The following is a 19373-nucleotide window of genomic DNA, read 5'->3' on the forward strand; positions in this document are numbered from 1 at the left end:
GGCACCGGGAATCCGTGCTTTATACCAAGCAGTCCTAATTCAAATGACATTACTGGCTGGTTTTAATGGATTTTACCTGGCGAGCCTGCAAATTGAATATTTTAAGGCATTTCAAGCCCTTCGGAGTAACTGTAGAGAAACGGTGCAATTCTCATTTTGCAAAACATTTGGTAACGAGACGGTGACATTCTGGAGGTTACAATCTCCAGTGTAATTTGATCGGTCTTTGGCTTAAAGGACTGTCCTCTGTCTGTCTTCCTTCCATTTGGTTGTTGCTTTTTCTCACTGGAACTCACACTCTGATGCACAATACTAAATCCTAACCCGCACACCTCACACCCACTCGGCTGCAGCCTGGTGTGGCTGTGAGGAGTCAGACCCTTCGCTGTGTCAACTCATTGAGCGTCTGAGGTTGTTATTGTTCTATCTCTGGGTGTGTTGATCTCCCTGTGCGAGGTGGACGGCCGCCCTTCCCCTGCTCTCGCTGTAAAGGTCAGTGAGCTGGGGATGAAGGTGTGTCGATCAGATGAGTGCCACACACTGACAGCTAATTTTCATCAAAGCAACTGCGGGCGAGGGGAGGGGTCGAGAGGGGGGGGGGGGGGGGGTCGGGGCACAGGACGCAGGACGCCCAGAGGCCCCTTTCGCCCCCCCATGAGGATTCTCTGCTACTTATCGAGATAGGACCCTGCAGTCTGCTTGGATCCAGAGTTTATAAGAATCCAGAGAGGACGGCAGAAACGTTTTTCATTTTAAGCATCGTCTGATGATCTGCCCCCCCACCAGCCTACGTTCCTCCGTGTTCACGTTTTGCCCTCTTTCATCTCCTATTGCAAACACGCTTTGCATTGATTTATTCTCTTTCACCAATTAAAAACAATTTTGTCAGCATTAGAGTAAGCCTGCTGGGAGCAGTTTACTGCTGCAGGCTTTTCATTACCTCATAGCATGTTGCGCGTGAACCCCGCACTGCCGATGGGGGGGGGTTTGCGCTTATATTACTCTACGAATGCATGAGCGTGGGTGTGCAGACGCGTGGCTTTCCATTGGCGTTTAGGTGTAAACGAGCAGACGGGAGCGAGTGTGTATCAGAGATTCCCAGCACGCGCAGGGCATTAGTTCTCTGTTCGCGGGCTTAAGTCCTCGAGTTGCTGAAGCGCTGTCAGTTGCCTCTGCCACAACACAAAGCTCCTCTTCTACCAACTCCCGTGTGAAGGGGAGACGTGGGGGCCGAGTGGAATGTGTGAAAGACGACAGAAAGCTCTTGGCTGTTGTAAATAGCACGGGCATATGGAGGAGGGTTTAATAAGACAACGCCCGACAAATCGAGACCATACTGACACACTGATGATATCGGGGCACGGGGGCTGTGTTGGGAAGGGGAGGACTTGGTGGGTGCAGAGGGAACTCTTAACTTCAGGGATGCCACAGCGTGGTACCTATCACCATGCATGGAATTGGTATGCGACAGCTGGAAGACTGAAGGCTTTCGCCGTATTTTTAACTCCTGCAAAGCAAGCAAAAAAACGTGTGACTTTTGTGCTCTAACGCAATTGTGAGAACAATACAGATGTATTTTATAATGGTTATGTGAAATTCTTAATAATCCCTGATTATTTAAATGTTTCAATTTATCACTCAGTTTCTTGTTCTAGTGTGGAATAATCTTCACTGCGTCGAGCTGGAATAAAGGCAACTCTTATCAACATCATTGCCGAGTACCAGTTTGCTGATGTCGTTCAGACAACTTCTTGCAAGAGGCTGAGCATGCATGCATGCTTCTTGTCATCAGTTAACAATGGAAACCAATTGAACGGGAGCTCTGAAAGCACTTAGATGACCCTGTGACATGTTTAAACGAGACAAACTTTGGAGCAGGAGTAATACATTTTTTGATTGCCTTTAGTTCGCTACCACCTTCCACTCAGCACTGATAGGCAGAAGGTATAAGTCACTCATTTTAAACAATATGGTTCATCCGAGGCATTTTGAATCTTAAGAGACGAGACATCAATGTGTGAGCAGCAGAGCTAAGGCCTTGAATGTAGTTTCCTCCGGGCATGCAAGCATTTATTTCCCCCATTTTCTAAAAAACTGGAAATGAAATGAAAAAGGAGCAAAAACAGAAGGAGAAAAGGGAAAACAAGTGTGCTGGCTAATCTCTATTGCCAAAGGCATCATTGTGACATTATCTCTTTGTCACAGCGTAACAGAGGCCTGCTCTTATGAGTTTCGGCATTTGTTTGAGGGTGCACGTAAATGCATGCATGAGTACATCAATGCACATATTTGCATTTGTATACTTGTTTGTGTGAGTGTGTGTCTGTGTGTGTATGTACCAGCAAATGTCCCTGTCCCGGGCATTTTAGAGAGCATTTGCTGTCTGTGACCCTGTGTGTTTATCTACTCTAATACACAAACACACGTTGATCAGCGTATTGTGGGCCCGCCTGCCCCAATGCAGGATAGAGTGGGCCACCTTTCAGCAGCCTTTGTTGAGCCTGCTCATCTAAATCAGCTCCTCTCAAAAAATACTTTAATCCTATTATTAGATGGCACGGCGATCCACAGGAACTATTGCACAGGCCCTCAATCTAGCTAACTGCAATGATTCCTGTTGTATTAAAAAAAAAAAAAAGATTCATTTTGTAAAATGAAATAAGAGACTGGCTTAATTGAAGAACATGTTAGTCGAAGTGCAAATATTCCACAAGTCTTAAATTATTTTTATTTTAGAGTATTATTGACTGTTTCTACCCCCTGGCCCCTGTTTTTTCTCTCACTGGGCTCCTGAATGTCTTGAAAATCCAATTAGGTGGACACATTCTGTGGGAACGCCACAAATCTGCGCTCCATGATAGCAATCATATGAATTCTTCAGACGAGATTTTCAATGTTCCCCTCTGGTTGCTCGAAACCATGTCTACACAAATGATAGAGTAATTGGCAAAACAGATCTGCACACAAAATATGTTTCCTCTGTCTTTTATGGGCATTCGGCATAACAATGGATACCTCGGTAATCTCTGCCGTGTGATTCCGAAAAAGAAAAGCCAATGATATGTGTCTCCTGGCATGTGGGGGGAAATGAGTGCGACACACATGAGCACAAGGCACGCATTGGCCTTACTGTATATATTGTGTATTTATAAAATATCTGTGTACTATAAAATATTATTTCCAAAGGATTTCATATCACTTGTGTATACATTCGGTACCATAAATAGATAAAGAAAATGAATAGAGAAATGGTTAATGTGATGAGGATAGACTGAGAATATTATGTTTATCTCACAGTGCTGATGGCCAAATGACAGTGAAAGCCTGCTCTCTCCTCTCACTTTTATTAGTTTTCATAAAAGGGATGCATTGTATTTAGATCAATCTGTTGTTATTCTATTAAAGCGTTATTATAATTCCACTTTTTAAAATCTCTGATCTCCCGCTGCTAACAACCTCGCAAATTAGCAAGCACACACACAACCAAGCGCACTGTCTAATTGCTTTTTTGCTTTAAAACTATGAATAACAACACAATGCATTAACACAGGACCACCCGCATACACTGTCAGACAAACACAGACATCAAAACAAGCTATTTTTTGTCCTTTTTTCCTTGACTTTACAAAAGTTTCAACGTCTTATTCTACATTGCGGGAATAAAATAAGTCTATTTTGATGTGTTGTTTTGGAACGGGAGTGTAGGATTTTGCCTTGATGTATTTGTCGTTACGCTCTGTGAGGAGCAGCAGGTGAGTCTAGAGAGGTGCTTTCCACGCTGCGCTTTAGGGGCTTGTTGATTGTGGATGCACGGGGCCCTCGGGAGAGTGAGGGGGGGGGAGAAATGGTCAGAGTAGGTCACGGGAACCCTGTGGTGCATGTGAGCGACCCAAAAGAGTCAGATGGAAGCCCACCACGGAGGCAACTGGAGTGCAGCCAGGGTGGCGGGACACAGACCACTGGTTGGGGACACCCATTGTTGTCTTGCCAGCGTCCTTATTGGATTTGTCTGGAAATGTTTATTCCTTTCACTGCCCCGCCGAGGAGAAGCTCTCACTTATCTCATCACTATTTATCAAGGGAGCCCCTGAGGAGTCCAAGCACACAACGGGGGTGTGCTGGCAGATGGGCAGCAGGCTAGAAAAAACAAGGTTGAGAGCAGAACAAAAAAAAATAAGAAGATAGAATATGCAGTGCGGCATGATTTTCTTCACTTATTATCCAACAAAGGGTTATGATGACATCAAATGGTGTGGTAATCTGAATTGGGCCTCTTTGTGGTCTCTGATTGCACCTGCATTCGTTTTTCTTTTAACAGATCATTTTCTCTCCGACTTCCGGTGCCAATGAATGCTAATAATATAATAAATTGGTAATTTTATGATGACTGTTATGTCTTCTTCACTGGGGTTTAGTGGGACTTTAAACCCTCAGCTAAATGCTGACGCCTTATAGAGGTAAATAGTTGTAGAAGCAGCATTCTTACCTATCAAGTCCACCGCTAATAATCAGAGAGAGGAGAGCACAGGTGTATTCAAATTGAGTGATACCTGCTCAAATGTATTATCATTAAAATTATGATTGTTGACATTTTAAACAGTTTACTTGCTAAATATAATCATGGGTATGTATTGTAATTTTTTTTAATTATGAGCATGTTTTTGTCAACATTTAGTTTAAAGTAGCTAAATGTTAATATCCTCAAAATCACTCTTAGACTTATGATCAACAAAATGTGCTTAAAGTTAAGAAATACTGTAAGAAATATCAGGATGGCTTTATTTTAAAGAGCTGGCCTATTTGAAGTCCTATATATTCCCTGAGGGTACAACAGGAGTTTATTAGGCCCAATAGATGAACGTATTTAACCTACAAGAGAATGCTGGCTGGTTACAAGGCCTATTTGACCATTAAGTCAATAAAGGACACCTACTCAATAAGCTGGAATATGGTCTGTGGAGTAATGACACCCTCTGAGACTCAGCTGTGTTTAACACATTCTGAAGCCTCACTGGGAACCGCTGATAGACATCCTGATCACTGGAGCGTAAGGAAACCAGGTACAAGACCTTGCTGCTCCCACTGGGAACCGAGTAGAGCTGTGCACGAGCTCTTCGGGCTGCAGTTGTATTAAATGCCAGTAAGTTTCTTCTCAGCACTTCCTTTCACTGTGGACAGAAATACACCCTGAGACTGACAGTGAAAGGCATTTTGTCCTGTTCTGTGTAGTTCACTTCTCATTAATCTATTTGAGTGTAAGTGTACTAAGTTCAGGTGATTTTTTTTGTTGAGTTTAGGGATCCCGTTATTGCTTTTAGTCAAAAGAGGATGAAGGGCAATATGTACAGTATAGAGCATTTCGAGTAATTTATTATTATTTTATAACTATTTCATTCATTGTATTTCAGTAATTCATGTGTGTTTGAGTTATCAGATGCAGTTTTCTAAATGTTTGTTTATCACCATTATGATAAAAGTAATTTCCCCTCAGATGTTGTAATGGTAAGGAAACATTCCCCCGTTCATCTTGATAAAATGAAATGTTTCAGACTGCTGCTTCCGTCTCTGTCTTCTATCCATATATTGTTTTAATTATTTCCCGTGCCCCACACTGGTGCAAAAAGTCCATTTGCCAGCAAGTGCCTTCACTGCATAAAACTCCAAAGATGAAATGAAGCCATGTCAAAGCCGTTTTCAGCCAGGTGCTTTAGTAGAAAAAAAAGATTCTCCGGTTCAGGCAAAGGGTCGCTTTGACATCAATAAATTGTGTCAAAGCAATCCTTTTGTATTTGAGGTCTGTGATGTTCTGATCAGGCATCTGACCAATAAGAAGTATGATCTTACTGCAACAAGAGAAAATGATTGAATTTTTTTTTTTTAAGAACTAGATAAGCTATATATACACATATATAGTTATAAAAATCTTTGGTAAATTTAAATTTCTAATTAATCTGGAATTAAAAAATAATCTATAAAAGGTGAAAATAAAATAGTAAGTACAGCCCTACTCATCAGTACACAACGAAAATGAGATGTTTCACTGTGAATAAAGCAATCACTAGTAGCTATCACCCTCAGCCAGTCAGGTCAGGTGCATAAAACCAAGGTAATCGCACCTGTGTGATCACTTCCTGCACACATTACGCTGCCCTCCACACATTCCCCCTCTTTCAACAGCTTCACTGCTGAGCGATGATGAATGATTCAAGTTTTGTCTTCATCAGTAAAGCCAATATATCTTTGTGTTATTAGGTGGACTAGTAACCTTACAGTCCACCCTCAAAGCAGAGACCACATGGGGTCCTCTCTCCGGTGCCCAAAATTGTGCAATGTGAGCATAAGATCAAATATCTGATGTGGCCTTTCATTGACACAACAGAGAGGAGAAGCAGCTGGCAAATATCGTATCGGATCTGATTTGATCCGCATCCGCAGTTACGCAAGCGCATTTAGATTGACACTTCGATGTTGTGTTTATCTTCATTCTTCCTGTCGTATTACCAGTTGTCCCTTCGCATACAACCCTCATCACCACATGATATCACATCAAAGAAAAGAAGATGACTGGAGACGGCCGATATATGTTCACTGGTACATAGAAATGCAATCGCAAAGTGCCCGGTAAAGTGGAGCAACAAATTCAAGATGAAAGCAAAGTCCAATCTTTGGTCTCATCTGCCAGCCTGGTATTGGATTGGATAGGGAAAGTGATTGGGCCTTCTCTCGTAATTTAGTCTTCCCTTCAACCCTGAAACTTTGCTGTCACCCTCAGTCAGTCTGTTCACATGGTATGGAACATTAGTCAACATCAATTTTTTGTCAACACTTTCACACAGATCTTTCTTGGTGGATATGTGGGCTTTTAAATCTGTAGTCGACTGAGCCAAAGACATTGATGCTGTAATTCTGCCGCAGTTGGGGAAAACTTTTCATAATGTCATCCTAATAGGTGAACCAATTACAAAGGCAGATATGGGAGGAAGAGGAGTTACATAATGGGATTGTGACATCACACTTACACAGCACCCTCATTTTATGGCAAAAATCACGATCCCAAAGTGTCTGATCATTTTTAATAAGCTAATTTAAGCAAATAAATAGATTTTAACACAGGTGTACGACAACACTTCCTAAACTGTTCATGATGTATTCTCAAGAAAACAGCAGGTGTTTGCTGTGGGACCCATGAGATGGCGTACATGTTTGAAAGTAGTCATACATGTCCTCTCGGGGGAAGCGAACACACAGTGATCAAAAGAAGATAACAGCTGGGGCACCTTTTGAAGACCAGACAATGCAAAGCAGTGAACCATCTGGATAATGTATCGCTAGGCAGAACAGTGGCCAAAAGAAAATACCTATCTGGACGCAGCTGCTCTCTAAGGATCAGCTGGATTCATCCAATGACTTACTGATATGAGAGACTCTTTAGTAGAATCTTTCGGCCTGATATGCTCATTAACAAATCTCGTTTTTCCTCCACAGAGTGAAGTTAAAAGAAGGACTGACGTTCCTTGGGGCTCGTCCCAGCAATCCCACCCAGTGGATAGTTAGTCAAGATGTGAGGAGCGAAGGCCACCGAGTGGTGACCCTCCACTGCCGCAGGAAGGAGTCCGGCTACGATCAGCAAAGGTGAGCACATGGATGACATCGCTGTTCAAGGGACACCCCCAAAAGTACACCAGGAGTTTATATTGCTTATTCACGTGAACAACAAAACATCTCTGACCACAGAAAGATTTTTACTGTGAGTGTACAAAGTAAATTATCATCATTAATTTGACAAGCTAGCAACATTGTCCAACACTTTGGCACGAGAATGAGCTGAAAGACTCAACAGATCTCTGCCGAGTGGAAAGAAAAGAGAGAATTTTGGTACTTCATAGTGTAATTTACAAATTGCTAGAACGAATAGCGCCGCTACACTTTTTCCATCCTCTCACTTTTATGATACTCACGCATTAAGTTGCATCGCTTAGACGGAGGAGCGGTTCAGTCACCTAAAACATTTTAATTTTTCTTAGAAATAGCTTTTCCAGATGCTCCACAGTTTGCAAGAGATACACGGGAAGTGATGCGTGAAGTGTGAGTGCATCTAAGTGATGTTCCCTCTACTGAAATGACACACTTGACTTGGCATAAAAACCATGGGATGTCTGTTGAGACCACAGCGGGGAGGAAAGGGTTAAGAGACCATTACGATATCCACTTTTCGCTCCCTATTTCTTCCTCGCTCAACATCCTCTTTCCTCCCTCCCTCCCTCCTTTTATTTGCATTTGGTTTTTCGTTGCTGTCCATATCCTTCGAAGTTGTTTGGGTAATCTGTATTCACGTCCATAAACTAATCTGACAGATGTGGATGATTGCCAGAACTAGGTTGCTGTGTTGATTGACGGCCTTTGTGTGTTTTAATGGTTTTTCCCCTCGAATCAGGGAGCAGTTTAAATAGATCTAACTTTCTAGCGACAGGTGTAAGTTTATGGATTAGAGGCAGATTGGTGTTTGGGTAAAGCTCCAATTATTTTCTCTTTAGCTTTCGTTCCACTTAACAAATTCCAAACCACTCCCTTAAGAAAATTGGGGCAACTTTATAATCAAAATTGTGCAGGAGTTATTTAAGTGTAGACCAGTCTATGAGACATGCTGGGTGTGATTTGAATGAGTTGGTCCAGCGATTTGTTCACGCTGCTATTAATGGATCTCTGTGCCAAATTATTATAGTCCAACTGCAATGCTGCAGGTTAAACAAAGATATGCATGCCTATGTTCTTCAGCAATTTGTCGTGTGGTACTGCAGAGGTATATTCAGACCAGCTCATTTGTGTCGTGTGCTTTTTTTTGTGATTAATCTGATTAATATTTCTACTTTTCAGAACATTTGCCTCTACTAGCAGTCAGTTTTTAAACATTAGCTGCCCGAGAAGCTTAAAATCACCTAATTTTGACAACTGATAAACACAAAAGGTAACATCTAGTGTAAAATATATAGCAATCCCAAATTGTGTTGATGTCAATATTGCTCTTATCTGGCTTAGCCAGGACTTGACATAGCTTGCCCATTAGCCCCGGGCAATTATACACTGGTTCAGGCAGGTGGAATGCCTCCTGAAAAATAAAGTGGATCTCTATCAGAGATCAATATTAGGTTAATATATGCAATCAATTTATATTCATATTTTCCAGTTGACCCTTGATAATACTAGTAGACAAGATCCATCAAGAGATACATACATAGATCCATATCCACCCTCTCATATAAAAGACTATTTTAAAGGATTATCGATTCAGATCTATTGACAGAAATGGAATAACATGTTCAAAATCAGGAATCAAACAATGTTGTGTTCAATATCTTTAAAATGAGCCCTCCATGTCTACATAGATACATACATTCACGGACTCGTCTATGCTGCACCGGCAGAAGCTCAGAATGAACAAACCAAACCCTGGCTCTGGAGGGGACCTTTTGCATTTTCACACTACCTGCTATGCGCTCGGGAAGAGATGGGTGAGCGACAGGGTCCTCCATTGTAAAAATGATAGTATGGCATCGTTATCAGATTTGTTATTGCCATATGAGTTCTCCCTGTACTTATCACCACAAATATGTGAGATGTCTGCCAGAGTCTGACTCTTGGCCTCTCCCGAGGAGGTAATATATTATGCCTCGGTGTGTAAGTGGAGCTGCAGCATCTTTAACAACAGACATTAAAAAGGAGCTTTTAGGCATACTGCGTGCGGCAGTGAGCAGTAGAACTTATCAGCCTCCTCCTCCTTGCCTCAGGAGCCATTCTCCCCCTTCCTGCAGGTGTTTTCCTCACTGCCTGGCCTCAGGACACACACAGATGCGCTCCATTACCATAGAAAAAAAAAATCATCCTTTATTGATTCACTAAGTGAAGGAGCCAGAGACAAGAGTGAGCATATTTAGTCTAATCCCTGCTGTTTGGGCCATGCACGATGGACTGCTCCTTAATCCCCAAAGCTGTCAAAGTCACTTCACAGAGAAGACCCAGGACGCCCCGTGCTGGTTATACAATACACAATGCTCCAATTTTTTCTATCGTCTCGTCCTCCCCGCTCCCAGTCATTTCGATGAAGCTCTTCTAAAAGGGGATTAGACATAGCTATCTCATATTTTGGGCTGTCACTCAGCCAGCTTTCTTCTTTTCCGTTTCTTCCTCGATGGTACAGAGATGAGGCGTTTGAATGCTCTACATCAAACAATTGTGGATCCTGTTTGCATTTTTCTTTTTAACAATATTCACATTGTGAGCAAGAATCTGTATGGCTTTCACTCTCTTTATTCTCACCTTTAAAACGAAAAAAAAAAGTCCTTATCCTTAAAAACAAACGTGTGCATATGTAGGGCAGACTTAATGACTTACTAGATTACTGTCAATCAAAAGCGTGTTTGAAAAAACTCGCAAGATAGTTGCACTTTTGAAAAGTCCGGAAGTGTTTGCTCTTTTCTGCAGCACGGTCAAAGTGAAAGAATGGCATGAAATCATCTGTCCTCATGATTTTCGAGCTTTCCAGTTATCCTTCCCTGCATCACGTGACGGCTAGTCAAAATTGTAAGTTCAAAACGATGATGATTATTGGCAATGAAAGTGCACCTTGGATTTTGGAATGGACCTAAGTGTCACTAAATAATACGAATGGGATAGTTAATTGAAGCCTGCGTTTGTGTGCCACGGTGGGTCCCCACTGCAAGCATGAGAGCGCAGCGACACTGATGGGTCAGGTGTACTTTATTTTCAGGTTCACTCAGTCGCTTAAAGCTGCTCATCTTGGCCAGCTGAGCCAAGCATTTGATGCTCTAACCTCGCCTTACTGGCTGTGAACACCCATTTAAGAAAATTACAATCAAATAGACGCCCCATTTCTTCTTACTGACAAGCACGTTTAAAATTTACATCTGCATTACAGCTAAACATAGATTACATTTTCGTCAGTTTTCATCAAGATTCATCACACAAAACATTATTTTCAGAGTGGTGTCATACTTTAAATCTGTTTTGTAGCGCTCCAGACGGGGGAATCTTCCTATTGTGATGCAAACACTTTCCCTGACTGACGGCCTCCAGCCAAATAAAAGCAATACTGAGGTGACAGTTTTTCCATCAAGGCTTTAGACTGAAAATAACAGAGCTGACATCACCCTAAAGGACATGCAACCAAGCTGTTTCTTACTTTATTTAACTGCAATTAACTCAAAATGCAGGCTCAATAGTTTTATTTTATCAGCTGTCTGATTAAGTCATGCAATGTTTTAATGAAAAGAAAGTTGTGTATTGCCAAATCGTTGAGGTAAATACAGTTTGCCAAGACCTGCGTGACGTCTTCATAACGAGATACATACAGTTGGATAATGTTCTTTCACTGAAAGTTTGAATAGGAAGTGATAGGCACTGATATCCACTGTCCTCCTCTTGTTGGGGGTCGGGTCGAGGTGGCAGCAGACCCAGAGACTTCTGTCTCTGTAACATTTTACAGCTCCCTGTGTTGGGAAACTCGAGTCGTTCCCAGACCAGCTGGGAGACATGATCCCACTAGTGTGTCCTGGGTCTTTCCCGGGGTCTCCAACCAATTGAAAGTGCACAAAAAAACTCCATTGGGAGGCGCACAGGAGGCATCGAGATTAGATACCCAAAACCACCTCAAATGACTCTCATAAAATGGTCGTGCTTCAACTCCAAGTTCACTTCTGATTCTCAAGCTTCTTACCCTATAAGGAAACTTATTTTGGCGGCTTGTATCCGCAACCTCGTTCTTTCGGCCATGACCCCGGTCCGTCCGGTGAATTGGGAGTTCCGCCCTCCTGATCTGCTCCTTCTTCACCAAGACGTTCATGGGCAGCGTCAATTTTACTGCTGCAGCCGCACCGATCCGATCCATCTAACCCTCACTTGTGAAGACCGGGAGATACTTGAACTCCAGTTTCCGACACAGCACCATGGCCTCAGGTTTTGAGGTGCTATTCCTCATTCCTGACACAGATGGCAGTAACGGAGGAGATGGTAAACATCTCTCTCACTGACTGCACTGTGTCTAACGTTAGCTCGCTAGCAAGCTGAAATGGCTAATACGAGCTAGCTAACGTTAGCTAACGAAATCATTTCAATAAGCAATACTTACTTGTCGTTCACTGTAGGCAATAGTATGTTGCTTGGTTGCCCGGTGACAAAAGATCACGTATTTTTCAAGGTTCCCGCTGCGCTTGTTTTTGAAAAGTTAAATTGTCATTATTGTTAGAGGAAATTTTGGGGGTTGCATTTTTTGCCCCTCTCCTAGTGATATCTAGGGCAGAGTTATATTTCTTAGGAGCAGTTTTTCCCTTTGCCCTCGTGCATTTCTGACGCTGCTACTTATACTTTTTTGTTAATGCCATCTTAGAAATAATTAATTGGTATGTTAAAAAATTAAAGACGGCGCGGGTCAACCTTTTCCTTCCTAACTTGCATGATTATAGATGACAGTCCGGGTTTGAAAGGTTGCTTTTACAGTCACAAATTATTTTGAACCTTGAATCATATTCTTATTATTTAAACATGGGATGGATAATTTCACATGGGGAAATTTTAGCCGAAATTCAAATGAGTCAAAGAGACAAAGTTGCTCTGTGTAATATACATAATACTGGCTGAAATGCACTCTGGTAGATTGAAAAGTTCACTTTGTCACCATTAATGGTGAGCCCATTCCGAACAAAAGCAGTCCTGCTTCCCCAGCATGTTATAAGACACTAGGAGAGGCCTCAATAAAAGTGCCATGTCTGGGCCTTTGTAGTTCATTAAGACTGTCTGGGTGCAGATGGATCTCCCTTGAGAGCCAGCACTTCATTAATCCTCCAAACCACACCAAACAGCGGGACAGAGAGTCCACTTATTACAGCCACTCCACAAGGGAACCAGTCCAAGAGGAAAGAGGATGGGGTTGGCTGAGACGAGATGTATATATTTGAAATATCTTTTTTTTTTTTTTAACAGCCTCGTTGTGGCCTGTTTAACATCAAAGCAAATCTGCATGGAATTCAAGATATATTAATTTCACTATAAAGATACGTGACATAAATCATACAGCTATGTAATAGCGGGTTATATTTGGCAGCAGACTCAGAATTTATCTCAATTTCAATGTCTAGAGAAGAAGAGTGTAATTATTTTATAGTTTGTGACAATTAAGGCAATACTGCAATTAAACCCATGATAGCTTATTTTAGCTCTCAAGGCCTCAGAACTTTTCATATCAATACAATTCTAACAGTAAGATGGTTGTGACAGTTCTTTCACAATTAGTACAGTACATGGTTTGTTGACTAAACTAAAATTGTAACGTCTCATTAGTCTCATTGCTCTCCTTCTATTTGTGTGTCTTTCCCCTGATTTCCCTCCTCCTCCACACCTGCCTCATCCACCCAGCTGCCTCCAATTGGCTCATCACCCCAACCACATATATACTGCCCTGTGTTACCCGCTCGAGCTGCCAGCTTGTCATTGTTCTTCCCCTTGTGCGTGGCGTGTCTCCCGTGCAAACCCCTTGTGGGATGACTTATTACAGTTGCAAAATAACCTTTGTTTGCAGAGTGTTTTAAAGTTGCAGCATTCCTGATAATGATTTAATGTCCCATAATGCTGCATAAATCAAGGCTGAAATGAAATGGCCCAAACAGGAATATTAACTTGACAGTTTTAATGCTAACATCTTTGATAATGAATCAACCCTATTCCCTGAACCTCCATTTGTAATATACACTTAAGTGGAGCTTTATTGGAAGCGTTTACCAATACAAAACGGTTTGAAATCCCCTCTTGCTTCTCTGTGAAAGCCCAGGTGTGTCGCTGCGTTTTTCTAACGCTACTTTTTACTTTAAGATGGAATCACCGAGTGTTATTTGGTCGTTGGTAAAGTCTATGAGAAGGTAACGCAATAGATGTAGCTTCGTTTCCTACATCAGAAGTAGAGATTGTGGCATATTCTTTCTCCCCAGGACAGCCAGCTGATTACAGCAGTCAGCCCAGATTACATCTGGCTGTTAGAGCTGCTCCTGTGCTCCCTGTTCAGGAAAACAATATGAGGGAAATAATGTCCCAGTGTGCTTTATTGCACTTTCCCCCTAGTTTGCCAAAAAGACGTGAAAAAGTTCGCCAAAAAGAAGTGATAATGTAACACAGAATGGTCTGATCTGCACCGTTTGCATCTACGCCAAGTGGCCGTAAAGTTGCTATGGTTACAATTGTCAAAGGCTTCACGCGGTGACCCAAATCGTTTTCGGCGATACGAGTTTGATTAGGTGGTAGCTCAGATTTACTTAAATGAGGCCAGGGTGGATGCTGTCCATTAGTGTGTGCGAGGCATCATGTACTGTAGCAGATAATGTAAGCGCAGTGGAGAGACAGATTGAGGTTTGCATGTGTCCCAGAGAGTCTCTGTGTTTCAGATTTATTAAGGTTTATGAGAGAATATCCTGCGCTCTTAAGAGCTTAATCCCCCAGAGGATTAGATGGAGGCCACAAATGTTTGGAGCGTTGCATTACCAGAGCTTATCTTTTTTTTTTTGGAGTGGTTACTTACAGTAAACTGCTTTTTTTTAATTGTAACGTTAAAAGTTTACATGCCTGGCCAACTATACGTGCTCAGTGTGTCCCCTAGGTTTACATGTTTTTGGGGCGGGAGGACACCAAAACATTTTCCACTGCACCCAATACGTTTCTTCAAAACAACTCTTATGTTTTGAATTATTCTGAAATGATCATCCATTTACAAATTAGCTTTGTGGAATGACATTGTCAAACGTTGTGATTGTCAGTGAACAGTGTATTGTTATTTGGGAGCAAAAAAACTGGCTAATCTAGGAAGAAGGTAGTGGCTCAATAGCATCATTAGTAAATAGTGACATATACCTAATTACCTAATTGGATCAAACAGACCGACTTCTCTCTGTATTTACATCCTCCCTCTTTAAAGAGCTTTTGGTATTGTTTAGCAATGCTTCAGCGTGATACAAAAAGTCTTTTCCATTCTTAAATGTATAAAAAAAATACCCTGTGCAGAAATGTCTCTGTATTTTCTGAGTCTACAGACCGTTTATACCTGTGGTTGGATCAAAATTGTAGCTCGCTGCAGGTAGCACTCTGCCAGGGAGGCAAAGTGGGGAGAGATGTAAACATGCAGTTGCCTACAAGAATTCTGACAAATACCCACAATGTTTTATAATTATATCTATTGAACAAGCACTCAGTTTGGATTGCATCGTATGTTTTCCCTCCTTCATCTTCATGATAAGCGACCACAGAGAAGTAAGATAAGCTCCACTGGTCCTTAATATTGCCGGCCAGATTTCTCCCATAAGCTCCTTCCCCATAGATTCATCAAACTGAAAAGGCAAAAAAAATGTAGCCTGCAGTTGCCTCCAATTAACCTCAGTTTAGCTAGGCCTTCACTATGATTGGCTTTTATACGGGAGCCTATTCCACTTAACGAAATGCCTGGTCTGGCACCAAAGCTTCCTCATTTCTACAACCTGCACAGGGGAAATATTTAAATAAGCCTATTAAAACAGGTCTTGGGCTGTTGAGAAAGGTGCAGAGGCAGTATTAGAAGAAGAGAAAAAAAAAAGGTAAATGATGGTGAGGAACTCTGTACTTGGAACACAAATGGGCAGCTCTGTTTTCAGTCAGAAGCAGATTCAATCAACCAGAAGACAAACAGGTAAGGCACAAGTCCCATCCTCTTGTCTTCGCTACAGCACTTGAGCGGGGCATCATTGACAAGCAATCTCTTCCTGTCCCCAGTTATCCTTCCCAGCCTAACCGGTTGAAAGCACAACTACGACCAGCTGGAGAGCTCAGGATGTCACCAAAGGCTCTCCCTCCTCCTGCCTGTTTAGCAGGACTTACAAGCCCTGACATATAATCAGGTGGTGCGTCCACCTCCACACGGGGAGAACCAGCGGACATGCTCCCGCCTCCAGATGAGATGCCGCGTTATGTACATGTCACCCCGTCCACCTTGAACCTGCGCGCGCGCGCGCGCGCGCGCACACACACACACACACACACACACACACACACTCAGCATGGAGACATGTATACTGAGACACGGACAGATGCATCCTGGGCGGATTCGAGTTTCAAACTGAGGTGATAGTGAGGCACCAGAAGGCGTCTTTGGCTTGTGGAGGTCACGCTGGAAGGACGTCCACAGAGGCGGCCCACTTGAGCGATGACTTCACTGCTTTCCTTGTCATTTATGCCAAGACCATATTCCTGATTAATCGTCAGTGCTTGATACATATCTGCATGTTTTACAAAGCTGACGTGTCTGTCGATGACGCCAAAGCCACAGCAGCGTCTCAGTCAAGCAGCTGCACTTGATGCAATCTGACGTATAGAGACACTTGTCATTAGTCTCTCGTAGTGTGATCTGACTCGACTCCTCACGGCTTCCACATCAGTCGTCCGTCTCCCACTGGCTGCAATGTGGCCGGCAGCATACAATGACTGTGCTGGATATGTAGCTGGGTGCCACCAAAGCTCTGTCTTTAATTAGTCTTTAGATTTCATGATCGGGTGCTTCCAGTTATGGATCAATGCAGTGGCGGCTGGTGGATTTTTTTTTTTGGTAGGGCCAGTCAATCAGTTTCAGTTGACATCCCAGTGTGATTCAATGCAAAAAAGGGTATCAAACACACATTACTTTGCAGTTAAATATTTAACATTTATTCAAAAAGTTTAACATAATAAGGACAAACAATTCAGTATATCAATGAATATATTGTATAAAATGTTAATATTCAGAATATGATATAACCACCATATTGTAATCACCCAATATTATATTAAAAGGAACACCTGATCAGTGTGTTGAGGAAAGACCAACTCAAAAGCCCCACAACTTCACACAATGAATTATTTTTGATAAAATGTGCTGTGTTTTCACCCACATCCTGGTTGTGTGCATCACAGCTGGGTAGCGATGTTAACTTTAACACGGCGTTAGCGCATAGCTTACTAGCTAGCTAAACATCCCCAGGTGTAGAAGTCTCTACAGAAGCGTTGAATGTGCGGCCGGGCCGTTGTCTGGTCGTGAGGTCGAGCTGATCTGGGTCCAGTTGTTTTACCTCTAGTTTCTTCGGCAAAGTTCTTCTCCCGTACCGAGTTTGGCTCTTCATGGAAGGACGGTGGTCGCTCTTGTTGTGTTGTTAAACGGCTCGTTGCGAGACTCGCCCTGGTGAGAGCGCAGCGTAGGGCGGCAAAGGGAAAGCCCAAGTCTATATGTATTTTAGGACCCTGAAATAATAATGTCACTCATTAACTTTGTTAGTGATTGGCTAACTGCTTCTTAGACCCGCCCCTTTGGGACACGGCCCGAGCCGAGACAAGCGTATAGGACTTGCAGGAAAAGCATTTATTTTGTACAGATATTGTAATTTACAATTATAACCGGGTATATAATTCACATTTCAAAAACATAAATATATAATATAATAAATATATATAATATTTGTAAAATGTATTTTTAATATAATCAACTTTTTCGTTGCTCATGGGCCACGCCCTATTGCCCTCTATGGACCTGCCACTGGATCAATGTCAAAATATTGATAAGACAGCCACTCACATCACACTCCCTAACTGCTGATCAATGAAAATTCTGCCGCAGGAAGCGCATTGACATGCGTATACTATGTGCATCTATAGGATTAGTCTTATATCGACATGATCATATTTCAACAAAATATGCAGTTTGATTTAAGGAATGTGTATGGAGTGTAGAGTGGATGCGGTGTGTCGGGGAACAGCGGATATTTGTGTGAGTAAGTGTGTGTGCTTGTGTGTAATTGTTCTAGAACTAATTTTACACTGAGCTCATTAAAGAGGGGGCTAAACACCTTAATGCACTCGTGAAAGGGAGTTGTGGATCTACTGGGAGGAGGTGCTTGAATAGTGCTTTGAGATTCGAAAATGCAATTCATGTTTTGTTTGTTTTTTAAACGGAAAGCTTCCAAATTTCTGATACAGATTGATTTGGCGCCCCATTCAGAATGTAGAGCTGGTGCGGTTAAAGTAGTTTAGACCAATCTGCAGACTGTATTACAGTCATTCATCCTCTTAATTGATGTTTGTGTTCATAGTTTTGCAATATCATTTTAAAAATGAGATCAAATAGTTAGTCAAAGAATCTTTGATATATTACTGTGTTTTCATAGTACATGAGAGGGCGAGATCATCACTTTGTTCAAAGTGAATGCAAATTGACTGCTTGTGATGAGCTTTTCAACAGGCTTCTAATGCATGGCACTTTTATAGTTTGAGAGCTAGAACACCCAGAATAATTTGCATAATCTGCAATAAATGAGAGGAGAGGAGAGAATTCTTGGAAAGAGAATACATTTGAAACTCCTCACATTTGGAAGCCAATCCCTCTCACAGGTGTGCATATAAAACAATGAACACCAGAGATGATTTTTAATGTCGAAGTATAGCGAGTGCTTTGGTGTTACTTAGTTTCATAAAATATTAAAATGGATCTCATGAGGACTCACTAGGAAAGTTTGTAAAGACTGACTCTCCATCACTGGCTCTTACCCTTCTGATCCCTGGCACTGCATTAAGAGTAAGGAACAAGGCAATCATGCCCACACAGCCTCCACTACTGTAATTATCACAAACAAAGCAGCTCCGTTTACACATATGAAGCAGCATGAGTGTGACTTGTACATTTAAGTGAGCGTGTGATTGGGAAAGTGTCTTGTGCATTTTTAAGTGTGAAAGCATGTGCGACCACGTGCGTTATGTTCGCCTACTAGCATTTATTGTATGACATTTACTAAAAAGGTCTCTGCAGTACTTACGTGATGTTTCAATCTTTGCACTATATTTTTGTAAAATGCTAGCACTCTGCCGTTGTAATTTTGACATCTGGCTATGTCGTCTTTGTTTACCAGCGACCTGCTTGCAGAACGCATGCTGTAATATCGAGCTGATCCTTTCCCTGACTCTTTCACCCGTTTTTGTGTCTCGCAAAGTCACAGCTTAACTTTACACAATCCTACAAGCAGGGGGCTAAAGCATAGGTTGCAATAGAGTACCATTGATCTGGTGGTCTGGGTGCCTCTGGTCAATGACTCTTGTGTCCTCCAGGTTCTGTTGCCATGCCGACAGTGGCAGAGCTGAAAGGACCCCAGGATTTGTGGGCTTTTAAGGGATTCTTCCATGGCGGACAGGCGCTACCTGTTTCACACCACCTGCAGGTGCAAAGGCAGCCCACACGGTCACATGGTGTCACCCACAGATCAACAAGGGGGAGCGTGTGGAGGGTGATGGTGAAGGGAGAGTTTCTGCACCTACAATTTGCATCACTGCCC

General features: G+C 42.2%; 1 protein-coding gene across 1 annotated transcript in view; it reads left to right on the forward strand.

Annotated features, from left to right (window-relative positions):
- si:dkeyp-14d3.1 (transmembrane protein 132C) overlaps positions 1-19373 on the forward strand; it is a 94882-nt gene that overhangs the window by 40862 nt on the left and 34647 nt on the right. The window contains exon 3 of the mRNA XM_037483592.2: positions 7486-7632. Coding sequence (XP_037339489.2) covers positions 7486-7632 — 147 coding nt within the window. The remainder of the gene's footprint in view (positions 1-7485; positions 7633-19373) is intronic.

Source organism: Pungitius pungitius, chromosome 5, assembly GCF_949316345.1.
Source record: "Pungitius pungitius chromosome 5, fPunPun2.1, whole genome shotgun sequence".
Taxonomy (NCBI): Eukaryota; Metazoa; Chordata; class Actinopteri; order Perciformes; family Gasterosteidae; genus Pungitius; species Pungitius pungitius.